Source organism: Hemitrygon akajei, chromosome 8, assembly GCF_048418815.1.
Source record: "Hemitrygon akajei chromosome 8, sHemAka1.3, whole genome shotgun sequence".
Classification (NCBI taxonomy): Eukaryota; Metazoa; Chordata; class Chondrichthyes; order Myliobatiformes; family Dasyatidae; genus Hemitrygon; species Hemitrygon akajei.
This window is the reverse complement of record NC_133131.1, coordinates 169,478,232-169,497,917: the sequence shown is the minus strand read 5'-3', so window position 1 is coordinate 169,497,917 and position 19,686 is coordinate 169,478,232. Positions and strand designations below refer to the sequence as shown.

The 19,686-nt window shown below is 43.0% G+C and overlaps 1 protein-coding gene across 1 annotated transcript in view; it reads left to right on the top strand.

Annotated features, from left to right (window-relative positions):
• The window catches only part of dlec1 (DLEC1 cilia and flagella associated protein), a 212,563-nt gene that overhangs the window by 79,660 nt on the left and 113,217 nt on the right, over nucleotides 1-19,686 (top strand). The window contains exons 16-19 of the mRNA XM_073055048.1: nucleotides 7,968-8,130; nucleotides 10,466-10,658; nucleotides 15,596-15,681; nucleotides 17,053-17,227. Coding sequence (XP_072911149.1) covers nucleotides 7,968-8,130; nucleotides 10,466-10,658; nucleotides 15,596-15,681; nucleotides 17,053-17,227 — 617 coding nt within the window. The remainder of the gene's footprint in view (nucleotides 1-7,967; nucleotides 8,131-10,465; nucleotides 10,659-15,595; nucleotides 15,682-17,052; nucleotides 17,228-19,686) is intronic.

The window sequence follows — 19,686 nt, the reverse complement described above, 5'->3', positions numbered from 1 at the left end:
CTTCATCTTTGTTTAAAAAAATTTTTTGCTCTAGTTTAATTTCAAAGGCTTCCTTTAACAGGTGGTCCAAAAGCAATTGGTGCGGCACAGTAGTTTTGTGCCGTCAAAGTTAATCCTATGGCATTGTGGGTGCAGTGTTCTGCTACTGCCAATTTCTCTGGGTAACCCCAATGGATACACCTCTGCTCCTTGAAATGGGTTTCTACTTTGCGTCCTGCTGGTGGATATACGCTGCTCCACAGGGAATCATGTATCTCGGAATCATGACCTGGACCTATTCCCCAGGAAATTATTGACCCGCTTAAGACAGAGGAGCAGAGTTAGGCCATTCAGCCCATCGAGTTTGCTCTGCCTTTCCATCATGGCTGATCCCAATCCCACCCCATATATCTGCCTTCTTGCCTTATCCTTTGATGCCCTGACCAATTAGGAATATCTATTTTTGCTTTAAATATACCCATGGTCTTGGCCTACACAGCAGTCTGTAGCAGACCCTTCCACAGAATCACTAGTCTCTGGCTAAAAAAAAAAATTCCTTCTTACTTCTGTTCTAAAGGGTTACCCCTCAGTTTTAAGGCTGTGCCCTCTAGTTCTCGACACCCCCACCATAGGAAACGTATTCTCCACATCTGCTTTATCTAGTCCTCTCAACATTTAGTAGGTCAGTGAGATTACCCCGGTGTTCTTCTAAATTCCAGTGAGTACAGGTCCAAAGCTGCCAAATGCTTTTCATATGTTAACCCCTTCATTCCAGGAATCATCCCCAAGAGCCTTCTCTTGACTCTCCAAGGACAACACATCCTTTCTGAGATATGGGGCCTAAAACAGTTGACAATACTCCAAGTGCGGCCTGACTAGTGTCTTACAAAGGCTCAGCATTATCTCCTTGCTTTTATATTCTATTCCCCTTGAAATAAATGCCAACATTGCATTTGCCTTCTTCACCACAGACTCAACCTGTAAATTAACCTTCTGGGAGTCTTACACGAGGACTAAGTCCCTCTGCACCTCTGATGTTTGAACCTTCCTCTCATTTAGAAAATAGTTTGCTCTACTGTTCTTTTACCAAAATGCATTATCATATATTTCCCAACACTGTATTCCATCTGACACTTCTTTGCCCATTCTTCCAATTTGTCTAAAGCCTGCTACAATTGCATTGCTTCCTCAGCACTACCTACCCCTCCACCTATCTTCGTATCATCCGCAAACTTTGCCACAAAGCCATCAATTCCATTATCCAAATCACTGACAAACAATGTGAACAGCAGCCGTCTCAATACTGACCCCTGAGGGACATCACTAGTGACTGGCAGTCAACCAGAAAAGGCCCCTTTTATTCCCAATCACTGACTCCTGCCTGTCGGCCATTCCTCTATCCATGCTAATATATTTCTTGTAATGCCATAGGATTTTATCTTGTTAAGCAGCCTCGTGTGGCACTTTTATCAAATGCCTTCTAAAAATCCAAGTAAATGATATCCATTGCCTCTCCTTTGTTCACCCTGCTCGTTACTTCCTCGAAGAACTCTAACCGATTTGTCAGGCAAGATTTCTCTTTACTGAAACCATGCTGACTTTGACTTATTTTATCATTAGTCTCCAAGTACCCTGAAACTTCATCCTTGATAACAGACGCCAACCCTTTCCCAACTACTGAGGCTAGGCTAACTGGCCTAGAATTTCCTTTCTTTTGCCTTCCTCCCTTCTTAAATAATAGTGATACTTGCAATTTTCCAGTCCTCCAAGACCATGCTAAGAATCAAATGATTCTTGGAAGATCATGACCAATGCATCTGATACCTCTTCAGCAACCTCATTCAGAGGACTGATGCGAAGTACTTATTAAATTCACCCACCATTTCTTTGTCCCCTATTACTACCATCACCAGAATCATTTTCCAGTGGTCCAAAATCAACTCTCACCTCCCTTTTAATCTTTATATAACTTTTAGTATCCTGCTTCATATTATTGGCTAGCTTGCCCTCATATTTCATTTATTCCCTTCTTATAGCTTTTTTCGGTTGCCTTTTGCTGGACCTTAAAAACTTCCCAACTTCCTACTCACTTTTGCTATATTATATGCCCTTTCCTTGGCTTTTATGCAGTCCTTAACTTCCCTTGTCAGCCACGGTTGCCATTTGAGCTACCCCTGCCATTTGAGAACAATTTCTTCTGTGGGACATATCTATACTGCACCTTGTAAACCATTCCCAGAAAATTCAGCCACCTCTGTTCTGCCATCTTCCCTGCCAGTATTCTCCTCCAATCCACCTGGGCAAGCTCCTCTCTCATGCCTCTGTAATTCCCTTTATTCCATTGTGATACTGATACATTTGACATGCTTCTCCCTTTCAAATTGCAGTATGAATTCAATCATATGAAGGGGACAAGAGTTCCACTTGTCCTCACCTACCACCCCACCAGCCTCTGGATCCAGCACGTTATCTTCCGCAACTTCTGCCACCTTCAACAGGACCCCACCACTAAGCGCATCTTTCCCTCTCTACTCCTCTCCGCTTTCCGCAGGGATCGTTCCCGCCGTGATTCCCTGGTCCACATGTCCCACCCCACTGATCTCCCACCTGGCACTTATCCCTGCAAGCGTAGGTGCTACACCTGTCCCTACACCTCCTCTCTTACCACCATTCAGGGCTCCAAACAGTCCTTCCAGGTGAGGCAACACTTGTGAGTCTGTTGGGGTCATCTATTGCATCCGGTGCTCCTGGTGCGGCCTCCTCTGCATCGGTGAGATCCAACGCAGATTGGGGGACCACTTTGTCGAGCACCTCCACTCTGTTGCCACAACAGACAGGATCTCCCGGTTGCCACCCACTTCATCTCTGCTTCACATTCCCATTTGAATATGTCCATACACGGCCTCCTCTACTGCCCATAGTGCTTTCCCCTTACATTACTCCTTCATCTTTCCTGCCTATTCCCTCCCTGCTTCCCCTCCCCCCACCCCTTGATCTTTCCTCTGATTGGTTTTTCACCTGGCACCTACCAGCCTTCTCCTTCCCACCCTCCCCCCACTTACTTTATAGGGCCCCTACCCCCTCCCTCTTCAGTCCTGACGAAGGGTCTCAGCCGGAAATGTTGACTGTTCATTTCCACGGATGCTGCCCGACCTGCTGAGTTCCTCCAGTGTGTTGTGCAAGTTGCTTTGACCCCAGCATCTGCAGAGTATTTTGTGTATGATGATGATCACTGCCTCCTAAGGGTTCCTTTACATTGGGCGTTGTTAGGGAGCTTAATCTAAGAATGCCTTTCCCCGAGTAGGCTCAAGCACAAACTGCTCTAAAAAGCCATCTTGTAGGCATTCAAAAAAATTCCCTCTCTCGTGATCTGACACCAATTTGATTTTCCCAATCCCATTGCATATTGAAGTCCTCCATTACAATTGTGACATTACCCTAATTACATGCCCTTTCCAGTTCCCTTTGCAATCTCAACCTCACATCTTGGCTACTATTTGGAGGCCTATATATGATTCCCATAATGGTTTTTTTACCCTTGCAGTTTTTTAACTTGACCCACAAAGATACAACTTTCTCTGACCCTATGTCACCTCCTTCTAAAGACCTCTTACTAACATAACCATACCACCGTCTATGCCTTTCTGCCTGCCCTTTTGATAACAGAGTATGTCTTTTAATACTAAATTCCCAACTATGACACTCTTCCAGCCACGACTCAGTGATGTCTACAGCGTCATACCAACCAATCTCTAATTGCACCATGAGTTCATCCACCTTATTCCGAATACTACGTGCATTTAAATACAGCACCTTCAGTCCTTCATTATTCACCCTTTTGAATTTTGCCTCTGTGATACAATTTAGCTCTTTGCCCTGTCTGCATTTGTACTCAGTCATTGTCTTATCCTTCCTTATATTGATGTTACATTCGTCATCTACTTGTAAAGCTGTTGGCTCATCCTCAGCTCCTTCATACTGGTGCCATTCCCCCCCCCCCCCCCCCCCCGCCATATTAGTTTATATCCCTCTCGACAGCTCCAGCAAACCTGCCCACAAGGATATTGGTCCCCCTTGGATTCAAGTGTAACTGTCGCTTTTATACAGTTCACACCCACCACAGAAGATGTCCCAATTATTCTGAAATCTGAATCCCTGCCCCCTGCTCCAATTCTTCAGCCAAGCATTTATCTTTCACCTCATTCTATTCCTATCCTCACTGTTGCGTGGCATTGGCAGCAATCCCAAGACTACTACCCATGAGGACCTGCTTCTTAACTTCCTTCCTAACTCCCTGTATTCTGTGTTCAGAACCTTTTTTTTTCTACTGATGTCATTGGTACCAATGTACTACAACTTCTGGCTGCTCACCCTTCCTTTTCAGGATATTGTGTACGTGTTCAGAAACGTCGCAGAACTTGACACCTAGAAGGCAAACTACCATCTTTTTTTTTTTTGCATCTACAGAATCACCTATCTGTCCCCCCCCCCCCCCCCCCGACAATAGAGTCCCCTATTAGTACTGCAATTCTCTTCAGTTCCATGCCTTCTGAGCCACAGGGCTAGACCCAGTGCCAGAGGCATGGCTGCTGTTGCTTCCCCCAGGTAGGTAGTCCCCTTCAACTCAAGTACTCAAAATGGAGTACTTATTGTTGAGGGGGCCGGCCACAGGGGTGGTCTCTAGAATCTGATGTTTTCCCTTCCCTCTCTTGACTGTCACTCATTTATCTGTCTCCTGTAGCCTTGGGGTGATTACCTCCCTGTAGCTCCTGTCCATCACCGCCTCACTTTCCCTAACAAACCGAAGGTCATCAAACTACAGCTCCAGTTCCCTAACACAGTCTCTAAGGACCTGCATCTTCCTGCACCTGGTGCAGATGTGGCCATTGGGGAGGCTGGAGACTTTGTGATGGCACAAAACTACTGTGCTGTGCCAATGGCTTTTGAGACCTCCTGTTAAAGCAAGCCATTGAAATTAATCTAGAGGAAAAGAAGTTTAACAAGGACGAAGACTAGAAGGGCCGCGATGGTCTGTTTCCATGCTGTAATTGTTATATGGTTATATGAAGTTCTCACTCTAAGTAAGAACTGGAATTCGATTGTAAACAAGGTGGGAGAGCAGAAACCTGATTGGATAAGGACTAACCAATCAGGGGAGACAGACTACAGATGTATACATACCACTGGACTAGACATACCCAGCCATCATACCTGATGAAGATGGCAGAATTCATCATCAGAACTTTGGTTATAATCGATAACTGTACCTGGCTTGAAGCCCGAGAAGAGTTTATTCATCATATACGCTGGGAAAGCTTTAGATCCTTTTTCATCAACCAATTCTCCTTTGTCTATACCACTTGTTATTTCTTCAAATAATTCCAACAGGTTTGCCAGGCAAGATTTTTCCTTAAGGAAACCATGCTGACTGTGGCCTCTTTTACTGTGTGCTTCCAAGTACACTGAGACCTCATTGTTAATAATTGACTCCAACATCTTCCCAACACTGAGATCAGACTAATTGGCCGATAGTTTCCTTTCTTCAGCCTCTCTCCCTTCTTGAAGAGTAGAGTGACATTTGCAATTTTTCAGTCTTCCAAAACTATTCTAGAATCTTGTGATTCTTGAAAAGTCATTACTAATGCCTCCACAATCTCTTCAGCCACCTCTTTCAGAACTCTGGGGTGTACACCATCTGGTCCAGGTGACTTCCCTACCTTTAGACCTTTCAGTTTCCTAAGAACCTTCACTCTAATCCTCGCGAAAGACTGGTGTCCTATCCGGGGGCGGATGGGGGAGGGGGAGTCTCGTACTCTCAGTAGCTTCACGCCACGGAAACTGGCATAAGCACTGGTCTGATGAGCCTATAAGGCTCGGGATAGACTTAACGTTTTTCTCTCTAGTAATGGTAGCTTAACCCACCTCATAACCCCTGACATCTAGAACTTGTTGGAAGAACTCAGCCTGTCGCCTGGTTCAAATATGGCCCAAGTGCGGAGTGAGAGACACTGAAGCAGATCGATAGTTCAGACTTTAATGCAAACAGTGTTAAAAGAAAAAGAAGGCAATACATGCTGGGTCAAACAGGGTCATTAACTAAAACTCTCAAATGGAAAACAAAGCCTACACTGCGGCTGAAAAGAACTAAGAATAAAACAAATACTGCTAGTCTTCAGAGTCAGTTGACTCAACAGTCCACTTTCTCAGGCAAAGCCGAATGCAAACAGACAGCGAAACATTGCTGTGTCCAAGTCTTGACAAACATTACGACAGAATGAATGGAGTTAAATACTATCACATTGAAATAATAAGCTGACACGTGCATATTCACGAGCGCAATTGCCGAATCTGCTGCACTGCCGAATCCCGTGGTTGTGACACAGCCAGTCAGGCAACACAGGTACTGATTACTTTGCATTTCTATTGACGACGGAGAAGGACGTGGAGGATAGTGACATCAGGGAAGAGTATGCCTTTTCCATCAGCTCAGTTACTGCATTGAAATGAATGGGGTTGCAGTACCGGGGAGATATAATAGCAACATTTGACTCATTTAAATAGGTGCATGTATGGGCAAGGAATGGAGGGGCATAGAGCACGTGGGGGCAGACATCATGTTTGACACATACACTCTATGTATGTGGGTCAACCTGTATCTGATTTCTACATCTGTCTGATACTACAGGAAGATAGAGCAAGCTGCAGGTTTGTGATATCCAATCCCTCAACTTTACAGATAGCTGGCATAGGTTACACAATCCCATTTATTTGCATGGGGTATCTGAGTTGATGGAAAAAATATGTGCAAGTATTTATATTGTTTCTCTTTGCCATGCCAACCAAAGTTTCCATCTGAGCTGTTCAATTTGCCCATATTTGGCCCTCTAAAGCTTTCCCATCCAAGTGTTTTTTTTAAATGTTGTTAATGGACCTCCTTCAACCACTTCCTCTAGTAGCTCATTTCATATACTAGCCTCTCTATGGATGAAAATTTTTGCCTTTCAGGCTCCAATTAAATTTCTCCCCACTCATCTTAAACCTATGTCCCCCAGTTCATGATTTCCCAACCCTGGGAAAATGACTCTGTGTATTTTCGTATTTCTTAATTTTTATTACAAATCTATTTGAAGATCTAAAGATTAAAGATCCTTGGATAAAGAGTAGCGTTATTTGTCACATCTACATTAAAACAGACATTGAAATATGTCTACACAAGGAAATCTGCAGATGCTGGAAATTCAAACAACAACACACACACAAAATGCTGGTGGAACGCAGCAGGCCAGGCAGCATCTATAGGGAGAAGCACTGTTGACATATCGGGCCGAGACCCTTCGTCAGATAGTAAGAGATTTGCAAGTGGTGGGGGGGAGGGGGAAATGCGAGATGATAGGAGAAGACCAGAAGGGGTGCCTGGCCTGCTGTGTTCCACCAGCATTTTGTGTGTGTTGACTGAAATATGTCTTTTGCTTCAAATCAAATCAGTGAGAATTGCACGGGGAAGCACACAAATGTTACCATATTTCTGGTGCCAGCATTGCTTGCCCACCACTCAGTAACCCTAACTGTATGTCTTTGGAATGTGGGAGGAAAGCAGACCATCCAGAGGAAACCCACACAGTCACAGGAAGAATATGCATGCTCTTTACAGACAGTGGTGGGAATTGAACCTAGATCTTACAGCTAGCTGCTGTAAACATTGTGCTAACTATTATGCTACCCAAGGCATTTTCAGGGTCATCTTCAGGGACATTCAAAAACACTTTGAAGGCCTGTATGCAATATATGTCGAAGGGCCTTCAAAACATTCTGAGTCTCAGGAACAATCACCTGAGCTGCATTCTCCAAATGTGACCCACTGGATGTCAAGAGATGTGTTAGGCAGTGAGACCTCCAACTTGATTAGTGTAGCCATGAGAAACACATAATCATGTGTAGCTGGATCAAGCACATTTTATTCCTCTGCTTAATTCCTTTTGTTACCACAGGCACTGGTCAGCAAGTTGCTTTACATTTCATCTCTATCAGTGGTGGGGAAAGCATGCCTGCCCTGGGAGAATGCAGAGACATAACAGCAGAGCATTTTGTTTGCTTTGAAGCAACAAACCCACACGTTTATTCTCAGAAGGTGCTCACCCTCCGCAATGCTACGTAAGTACTGTGGTTTTACCTTGTATAGAGTGGTTAGATGTTGGGAAGCTTGGTGCCTCTACTACTAGAGACTCCTTGGTTGTAGCAGTAAGAGAGAACTGAGACACAAGAAACTACAGACTGCAGAATCTGGAGAAATTAAACTAGTTGCTGGAAAACTCAGTGGGTCAAGCAACATCTGTGGAGGCAAAAACCTGCATTAGGATTGAGATATTAGTGGGAAGACAGAATCAAGGATCAACCTGATGCCACAGATGACTATGGAGGCCAAGTCAGTGGGTATACTTAAAGTGGAGGTTGATAGGTTCTTTATTAGTCAGGGCATCCAAAGCTTATGGGGAGAAGGCAGGAGAATGTTGTTAAGAAGGATAATAAATAAGTCATGATGGAATGGTGGCACAGACTCCATGAGCCAGATGACCCAATTCTGCTCCTATGTCTTATAGTCATAAAGCTGATTCACAATAAATATTTACATGTATCAGGACTTTGCTGTGATGCATTGGTCTGCATGCAACATGCAACAAAAAAACAACATTCAACAATAGTATATAATGAAGAATTATTTAAAATAGTTAGAAGCACTGGTATGAAATAAAATGTGCATTGTATAAGTACTAGCATGTATTTACAATGTAAACAGCATTATTAAAAAGTGGTTTAAAGTGTTTACAGTGCAGTGATGGGGGTAATAGATAGAGAGGAATGGGATACCTAGCTGGAATGGTTGATCAGATTAATTATCTGAGGGAAGACACTACTAAGATGGGATCTTTTGGGAAAAGGCATTTTGCAGGGTGGGTAGTGTCCACAGTGATTTTTTTCTGTGCACTTCTTTGTCCTGGACACATGCAAGCCAGTGTAAATAAGTGAGCAGGATTGGTGAGACAGAAGTTAACAGGTTCCACCTTACTGAGTGGTATATTGGCCTGGAATTATTCTGAAGAGATTCGAGTATAAATTGACCCACAAGAACTTATCTCAATTGTTTGTGGCTACTACTGAGATGTGCTAATCGAGTCCACTCATTTACAGACCAAAGCAGCGATACAACACCACCACGAGGCTAGGCTTGTACAGCTCTGCCATCATTTCTCCTTCCTCTTGTCCTTTGTACACCCACCCTTTTTAATGTGGGGACTTGGGGTGTAATGGTAAGTTGATGGTAATGCACGAGAGAATGGGTTACAGAGAAATAAAGTGGAGAATGGGATTGATGGATTTGCTCTAAGAACTGACTTAGACTTAGAAGGATGAATGGCCCTCTTGTAGGGAAATATGGTGACAGAATTGATGTACCATCGATAACTCTAGGAGACTGGAAGTGAACGATAGGCTTTTATTAACAGCGAAAAGGGAGCACAACATCTCGAAAACTGAGGGAGGAGCAATGCCCCAATTGCCTTTATACAGGGGTCTGTGGAAGGAGCCACAGGAGCAGTCAGCAGAGGGGTGTGTCCAGACAGGTATACATAGTTTACCACAAGAATATAATGTCCTTTTCTAATGCCCACACATAATTGCTCTTGAGAAGCAGCTGGTAAACTGCTTTCTTAAATCACTGCAGTCCTTCTGAAGTTAGCCCCATGGTGTTGGTAAGAATACCTGGTACACATTGGCAGGTTGATTGTGTCAGCTTTAGCGTTGTGGGTGTGGGATTATGTCAGCCAGATCACATTATCCCAGGCTCCTGTGTTTTTCTTTTGAATTGTTTCTGGAGTTATAAAACAACAGATATGATAAATGCAAGCAGGCTTTTTGCACTGAGGTTGGGTGAGATTAGAACTAGATGTCATGGGTTCAGAGTGAAAGGGGAGGAGGAAATTCTTCACTGAGGGTGATGTGAGTGTGAAACAAGTTGCCGATGGAAGTGGTGGAGGCTGTTTTGATTTCGGCGCTTAAGAGAAGTTTGGATAAGTAGGTGGATGGCAAGGATATCAAGAGATATGGTGGGTTGATGGGACTAGGCAGAATAACGTCATCATGGACTAGATGGGCCAGAGGGCTGGTTCCTATGCTGTAGTGCTCTGACTAGGAATCTAAAAAGAGCTGAATGTCCTCTCACAATATAAAACTTGCCTGCCAATCCACTCAAAACTTGCATGATAAAAACCTGACACACTGGCTCACAGAAATCCGGCTTTGTTTAAATGGTGGAGAATTCATTTTAAGTTTGCATACCTTGTCAGTACAGGTGAGTATCCTGATATCATTGTCACGGGATTTGTTTCGGATCAGGTGATTTAGTGTTACTAAATCATCTCGCAGCAACAAAGAGAGTTCTATTTGCTTACACAAAGATTTTATAGATCCTGTATTCTGCCCTTGTTTGCAGTCATGTGAATCTTCCCTTTTGTTGGCAAATACTTAAACCAAATCTGATGTGTGCTATTCCTGGAGAGTCAATTGATCACAGTAACTTGGAATACGATCCAGACCTAAAATCGGCTTTTCACATCTGCCCGGAGGATGGGGACTTGGAGCCCCACCACGACCACGAGTTCATCATCACTTACTTCCCACAAGAGGTGAGATGTGTTTGCCTTTAGATCTAAGCTTTCCAAATTACTGTCTGTTGTAATAGCAGCCTTGTCAACATTTCCCTGATCACTGTGGCTTTCCCCTGAAAATTAGATTGTAGGGATTGGAAACATCATGTTTCAGGGTGGCAATAGTATACTTCTACAGGTAGACTATGAAAGTTCAAAGTACATTTATTATCAAGGTATGTATACACTGTGGCCACTTTATTATGTACATCATATACGTCTTGTTTTCACACCATTCTCTGTGAACTCCAGAGAATGTTGTGCTTGAAGATCCCAGGAGGTCAGCAGTTTCATAGAACCAATCTGTCTGTCACCAACAATCATTCCACGGACAAAGTCACTTGGATCATATTTCTAGCCCATTGTGATTTTCAGACCGAACAACAACTGAACCTCTTGGCTACGTCTGCATGCTTTTGTGTATTAAGTTGCTGCCACATGATTGTCTGAAACGAGCAGGAAACAGGTGTACCTAATAAAGTGACCACTGAGTCATATATCATCATAGAGTGGTGCGAGAAAGTTTGTGAACCCTGTAAAATACTCTCTATTTCTGCATAAATATGACCCAAGTGTGATCAGATCTTCACACAAGTCCTAAATCTCGATAAAGAAAACCCAATTGAATAAATAAATAAATAAATAAATATATAAAAACATTCTAAAGTAAGTACGTTTGGCACAGCATTGTGGGCCGAAGGGCCTGTATTGTACTATAGGTTTTCTATGTTTCTATGTTCTATTATACTTATTCATTTATTTATTGAGAAAAATAATCCAATATTACATGTATTTGTTGGAAAAAGTATGTGAATCTTTGCTTTCAGTAACTGGTGTGACACCATTGTACAGTAATAACTTCAAACATTCCCAGTAACTGTTAATCAGTTCTGCTCGTGCTTGGAGGAATTTTAAGCCATTCCACCTTTTTTTAAAAAAAAACAAACCTGCTTCTCTCTGGGATGTTGGTGGGCTTTGTTGCATGAACTGCTTGCTTCAGGTCCTTCCACAACATTTCTACAGGATTAAGATCAGGACTTTAACTGGGCCATTCCAAAACACGAACTTTCTTCTTCTTAAACCATGTTGTTGTTGATTTACTCTTGTCTTTCGGAACATTGTCTTGTTACATTATTCAACTTCTACTAAGCTTCAGATGATGGATTGCTACCCTGACGTTCTCCTATAAAGTGTCTTGAAACAATTTTGAATTCATTGTTCCCTCAACAATTGCGAACTGTCCAGGCCCTGAGACAGCAAAGCAGCCCCAAACCATAATGTTCCTTCTGCCTACTTCACAGTGGAATGAAGCTTGGTGTCGGTGTGCAGTGCCTTTTTCCTCCAAACATAGCAATGTCAGTAACCTGACTTTGTGTCTTTTTTTTATAGGGCAGGGCACCTCCACGACCTACACCTCCAATCTCATCTCATTGATTGGAATATCTGACTCCAAATAGCTTTTGTAGATGGCTTTACCCCGAGGTTCACATTCTTTTTCCAACAAATGAATGTAATATTGGATAATTTTCTCAATAAATAAATGAAGTATAATGTTCTTTGTGTTATTAATTTAATTGGGTTCTCTTTATCTAGATGTAGGACTTGTGTAAAGATCTGATCACATTTTAGGTTATTTTAAGCAGAAATAGAGATAATTCTACAGGGTTCACGTACTTTAGCACCACTGTGTACTATCCGGAGATACATTGTCTTGTTGGTATTCACAGTAGAGAAGAGAAGTTCAATAAAATCAGTGAAAATCTACACACAAAGACTTACAAACAACCAATGTGAAAAAAGACAAGCTGTAAATACAAAAATAATAATAATAACTGAATAAGTAATTAAAAATACTGAGAACAAGAGTTGTGGGGTCCATAAGACCATAAGATACAGGAGTAGAATGAGGCCATTTGGCTCATCAAGACTGCTCCACCATTTCATCATGGCTGATCCAATTTTCCTCTCGGCCCCAATCTTCTGCCTTCTCTACATATACCTTCATGCCCTGACCAATCAATACTCTATTCATCATGGCATTGGCTTCGTGAATGAAGATTTAGGAAGAGGGGTGTCCGCGTCTGCAAGGGAAATGGTCATAGACATGGGCGTGTCCTGCGCAATGGTTTTTTTTAGGTGAAGTGCAGTGTGCGTGGTACTGGGCCCACCCTTTACACCCGGGATTCATCTGCCATAGCCTAGTAAGCTGGGATGGTGACAGCGAGGTCCCTGGGTCGTAGGTGTTAGGTCGGAGTGTCCTTCTCCTAGGTGGATGGTCTGACAAGGCTGACAAGCCCCATCTTCCCAGGTTTGGAGTCAGAGTTGTCTTTCTGTTAGGCTGGCTGCTAACCAAGGCTAACGAGCCCAGCTTACCCATCCAGTTATACTGCTGGACACTCGGTCGCGCCATGACGTAGCAAGCTCAGTGGAAACGGGGGGGGCGGGGGGGGGGCGGGTGCACCGATGAGAAGGTGTTGCTACGGACGCAGTAGTGTAGGAGAGGCCATTTGCAGTGTCCCCCTGCCCAGCAAGCCAGACAGTGACCACGCGGCGATCACTACACTGGGAAAGGAGAGGCGATCTATTGCGCGTGCACTTTCCCTGGGTGAGCGGGATATCAGGCCAGGACTTCACCCGCCCGCCCCCCCCCCCATACTCTATTAACCTCTGCCTTAAATATATATAAAGGTATAGCATCCACAGCTGTCTATAGCAAAGAATTCCACAGATTCACCACTCTCTGACTTTAAAAATTCCTCATTCCATTCTAAAAGGACAGCCTTCTATTCTGAGGCTCTGCCTTCTGGTTTTAAACTCTCCCACCATAGGAAACATCCTCTCCTCATCCACTCTATCAAGCCCTTTCACCATTCGATAGGTTTCCATAAAGTCACCCCTCGTTCTTCTGAATTTTAGTGGATTCAGACCCAGAGCCATCTAAAACTCTTCATATGACAAGCCATTCAATGCTGGAATCATTTTTGTGAACCTCCTTTGAACCTTCTCCAGTTTCAGCATATCCTTTCTAAGAAAGGGGGTCCAGAAATGCTCACAGTTCTGCAAGTGATGCCTCAGTGCTTTATGAAGTGTCAACATTACATCCATTTAAATATTAGTCCTCTTGAAATGAATGGTAACATTGCATTTGCCTTCCTCACCACAGACTCAACCTGCAAATTAACCTGTAGGGAATCCTGAACAAGGACTTCCAAGTCCCTTTGCACCTCAGCTTTTTGTATTTTCTCTCCATTTAGAAACCATTTCATTTCATCTATCAAAATTCATGACCATACACTTCCTGGCACTGCATTCCATCTGCTATTTCTTTGCCCACTCTCCTAATCTGTTTAAGTTCCTCTGTAGCCTCTCTACTTTCTCCAAACTATCCCTCCCCCACCTATCTTCATATCATTTACAAAACTTGCAACAAAACCATTAATTTCATCATTCAAATCATTCACATATAATGTAAAAAAGTATCTGTCTCAACACAAACTCTTGTGGAACTCCACTAGTCACTGGCAGCCAGCCAAAAAGGCTCCATTTATTCCCATTCTTTACCTCCGGCCAATCTTGGGTTTTCACAAGGGTTTTGACAAGCTGCCACAGGAGGCTGCATCGCAAGCTACAAGCCCATGGTATTACAGGAGAGATTCTAGCATGGGTACAGCAGTGGCTGACTGGCAGGAGTATTGTGAGCAGCTTTGGTCCCCTTATCTTAGAAAGGATATGCCAAAACTGGAGAGGGTTCAAAGGAGGTTCATGAAAATGATTCCAGGATTCCTCAAACTTTCTATCATCCTTGCTCCTATCTAAGAGTCTCTTAAATGTCTCCAATATATCTGCCTCCACCACTGTCCTTGGCAGGGCATTCCATGCACTCTCTATGTAGAAAAGCTACATTGGACATCCACCCATCCTCTCCTTGCCTTTCTTCCAGACAGTTATTTATTGATTCCTGCTCATTCCAATAAGGAAGGTAAAGAAATCCTGCCCATTATCTGTTCTTCTCTGCTTTCCAGCTCTTACAGTTGGTTTGTATGAAATCTCTCTCAATTTGTTATTCTTCCCTTCCATTCCACCAACTGTGTTGCTTTGCCAATGACGTCAGCTCCCCCCAGTGAGGCAGAAGGCTAGGAGTTATTTTATAATCCAGATAGACATTCAAGAGAATGCCATCTTTCACGAGGTGTTGAACTGTGGATTTGACTGCAAGAACAACATAGAACAGCACAGCACAAGATGTTCTTTAGCCCACACTGTCTGTGCCAACCTCAATGCCAATTTAAATGGTACTTCTGTCTGCATATTCCTTTGTTCCCTGCTTAAATGTCTCTTAAACATAAGTTCAAGTTTATTGTCTTTTGACCGTACACATGTATACCACGAAACAAAGCAATATTCCTCTGAAACAAGGAGCACAACACAGTACATGTAACTCACACACTACGCATAAAGTAATATTATCACAGCTAAATTAACATATAATAAGGTGAATTTATGACACAAGTTAAAAAGTAAACAGTTTAACACTACTGGTTCTTCATACGTGGTGAGAACTGGGTGGTGGCAGGGAAGTCGGTAGTCGCACGGCCTGGGGGAAGAAGCTGTTTCACTTCTTAACGGGCCTCATCCTTCGTATTATATTGGCATCCACCGCCACCTCTGGCAGCACATTTCAGATCTCTATCATTCTCTGTAAAATAAATTTATCTTGTAAATCTTTTAACCTGCCCCCTCTCACCTTAAAACTATGCCCACTCGTATTTGACAAGATAAATAATACAAGCTCAGTAATGTTTTAGAAAGATCATCTGAAGCAGAAATGTTGAATGGATTTTTCATTTTGCAGCAATGACAAACCTTCATGTCTTCTGCTCAATCTCCATTTTTACTGCTCTTATTTCCTTCCACAGCTGAAAGAATATCACAGTGTGTTTTACCTTGTCCTGCGTGACGTTCCTGAATCCGCAAATGGCAATGAATGTAACGCTGGTGCTAGGTAAGTCACTTCCAAGGGTTTCATCCCAGAGCTCCCACACTGGCTGGTAAGGTGTGCTTCCACCATTCGGACCTGAAGTCAGAGGGATGTTCTAGGGATAATAATAAGGGATAATGTTGATGCTGTGAATTTGAAGGGGTTGCATGAAAGTTCATTTGGGTGGATAGATAGGCTCGAAGGGCTAATAAGCTAACCTCTACTATGTTCAGAATCAGGTTTATTATCACCGGCATGTGACGTGAAATTTGTTAACTTAACAGCAGCAGTCCAATGCAATACATAATCTAGCAGAGAAAAAATAATAAATAAACAAGTAAATCAATTATATATTGAATTAATTATTTTAAAATGTGCAAAAACAGAAATGCAGTATACTTTTGAAAAAGTGAGGTAGTGTCCAAAGCTTCAAAGTCCATCTAGGAATCAGATGACAGAGGGGAAGAAGCTGTTCCTGAATCGCTGAGTGTGTGCCTTCAGGCTTCTGTACCTCCTACCTGATGGTAACAGTGAGAAAAGGGCATGCCCTGGGTGCTGGAGGTCCTTATTAATGGACGCTGCCTTTCTGAGACACCGCTCCCTGAAGATGCCCAGGGTACTTTGTAAGCTAGTGCCCAAGATGGAGCTAACTAGATTTATGACCCTCTGAAGCTTCTTTCCGTCCTTTGCATTAGCCCCTCCATACCAGACGGTGATGCAGCCTGTCAGAATGCTCTCCATGGTACAACTGTAGAAGTTATTGAGTGTATTTGTTGACGTGCCAAATCTCTTCAAACTCCTAATAAGGTATAGCTGCTGTCTTGCCTTCTTTATAACTACATCGGTATGTTGGGACCAGGTTAGATCCTCAGAGATTTTGACACCCTGGAACTTGAAGCTGCTCACTCTCTCCACTTCTGATCCCTCTATGAGGATTGGTATGTGTTCCTTCGTCTTACCCTTCCTGAAGTCCACAATCAGCTCTTTTGTCTTACTGACATTGAGTGACAGGTTGTTGCTGTGGCACCATTCCACTAGTTGGCATATCTCACTCCTGTACATCCTCTCGTCACCACCTGAGATTCTACCAACAATGGTTGTATCGTCAGCAAATGTATAGATGGTATTTGAGCTATGCCTAGCCACACAGTCATGGGTATATAGAGAGTAGAGCAGTGGGCTAAGCACACATCCTGAGGTGCACCAGTGTTGATGGTCAGTGAGGAGGATATATTATCACCAATCCGCACAGACTGTGGTCTTCTATTAGGAAGTCAAGGATCCAATTGCAGAGGGAGGTACAGAGGCTCAATGTTTCAATGTCAAATAAATAACATCCTCACAGAAAATTCCCCTGATCCAAACTAAAATCTCACTTTTCTTTTTAAATTTCAGGAAAAATAATTTAGAAAGATCTCTAAAAGCCATTTCGGCATCTGTCAGTAATATTATTGCCATGGAGATAGAGGTTAAAGGTTACACTGACCCATTCCAAGTCCTGCTGAAACCTTATGCCATTCTAATCCCGGGTGAGAACTACATGAACATGACTTTGAAAAGGTATTTTCAGGTATGAATTAAACTTCATTTATTTTACTTATTGAGATAATTGCACGAAACTACACCACCCAGCAACCTCCAAGTTATCCCCCACCTAATCACAGGACAATTTACATTGATCAATTAACCTCCCAAATGGTAAGGGTTTAGACTGTGGGAGGAAACCGGAGCACTTGGAGGAAACCCATGCAGTCATGGGGTGAACCTGCAAACTCCTTGTAGACAGTGTAGGGAGTTGAACCCGGGGTGCTGGTGCTGTAAAAAGTTGTGCTACTATTCACAGTAAATACAAAGAAACACAATAGAATCAATAAAAGACTGCACACAAGAAGACAGGCAAACAATCAATGTGCAAAAGAGAATAAACTATGCAAATACAAAAACAAAATAAAATAATAATAAATTATGGTGAGTATCCTTGATAATGGATACTTCTTACCTATGACATCGCTCTGTGTGGGTGTGCTCAGAGCTTTACCTGTACTGGACTGCGCTGTGTCCACTTCCTTTTGTCGGATTTTCCTTTCAAGGGTATTGGTGTTTCATACCAGGCTGTGATGCAATCAGTCAGTGTAGCCGCCACCACATACAGAATAATGCCTAGAGACATACTCTTGCTGTTTTCTTGTGTTCTGGATAGTAGAACAGAGAGACTGTAATTATCTGAGTAGGAGGGATAAGAGGAAGATGTTTTCTCCAGGAAGGTGGGGGATTAAAAAAAAATGTATGGTAACAAAACGGTGTGTGTAACGCTTTACAGTGCCAGCAATTAGTGGTCAATTCCCGATGCTGTCTGAAGGAGTTTGTTTGTTCTCCCTGTTACTGCATGAGTTTTCTCTGAGCGCTCCAGTTTCCTCCCACCTTCCAAAGACGTATGGATTAGGGTTAGTAAATTGTGGGCTTGCTATGTTGGCACCGGAAGCATGGCATCTCTTGTGGGCTGCCCCCAGCACAATCCTCGGACTGGTTACTGATGCAAATTACACACTTACCTGTACGTTTCAATATATATGTAACAAATAAAACTAATCTTTTATTAATCTTTAAATCATGACTATAAGTAATAGCAGCAGGGCCAGGCTACATTCTCCTTGAGCCTGCTCCGAGTCAATGAGTCAATGTGACTATCCTTTTTAGCGATGATACTAAACAGATAATTAAAAGTTCACAGTAAATTTATCATCAAACTACATATATGTCACCATATGCAATCCTGAGATTCATATTCTTGTGGGCATACTCAGCAAATACAAGAAACGTAATAGAATCAGTGAAAGACTACACCCAATAGGACAAATAACCAATACGCAAACAACAACAAACTGTGTAAATATAAAAGAAAAAGAGGAAATAATAATAACAACTAAATAATCAATAACTATCAAGAACACGAAATGAAGAGTCCTTGAAAGTGAGTCGTAAACACAAAGTACACTGCAGATGCTGGGGACAAAGCAACACGTACAACAAGCCGGAGGAACTCAGCAGGTCGGGCAGCATCCATGGAAATGAGCAATCAACGTTTCAGGCCGAGACCCTTCATCGGGACTGAAGAGGGAGGGGGCAGGGACCCTATAAAGAAGGTGGGGGGAGGGTGGGAAGGAGAAGGCTGGTAGGTGCCAGGTGAAAAACCAGTAAGAGGAAAGATCAAGGGGGAAGGGAAGCAAGGAGGGGATAGGCAGGAAAGGTGAAGAAGGAATGTATGGGTAGTAGAAGGCAGAATCATGAGGGAGGTGATAGGCAGCTGGAGGAGGAGGTAGAGTTCTGCCACCTTCTACTACCCATAGTGCTTTCCCCTTACATTACTACTTCACCTTTCCTCAATTCCCTCCCCCAGCCCTTGATCTTTCCCCTTACTGGTTTTTCACCTGGCACCTACTAGCCTTCTTTCCACCCTCCCCTCACTCTTTATAGGGTCCCTGACCCCTCCCTCTTCAGTCCCGATGAAGGGTCTCGGCCTGAAACGTTGACTGTTCGTTTCCACGGATGCTGCCCGACCTGCTGAGTTCTTCCAGCGTGTTGTGATTGAAAGGGAGTCCATAGGTTGTGGGAACAGTTCAGTGATGGGGCGAGTGAAGTTATCCCCACGGGTTCAAGAATATGACTGTTGAGGGGTAATAACTGTTCCTGAACCTGGTGGTGTGGGTCCTGAGGCTCCATTACCTCAGTACTAAAGGGTAATAGAGAAGGTTGATAAACAGAGACCTTGAGGAAACTATGTGTATTGTTCCCAGAAAGTGTCAACAGAGATAGATGGAGTTGTTAAGATGTCTGATAGTATACCCACCATCATAGTTTGGGGCATAAAATATGAATGTTGGGACACTATTTTGTAACTTTGCAAAATGCTGTTTGGACTGCATTTGGAATATTGGGTGCAATTCTGGTTTTTACACTATAGAAAGGGTATGGCATTGCTGGAAAGAATGCAAAAGAGATTTATCTGAATGTTACCTGGATTATTATAAT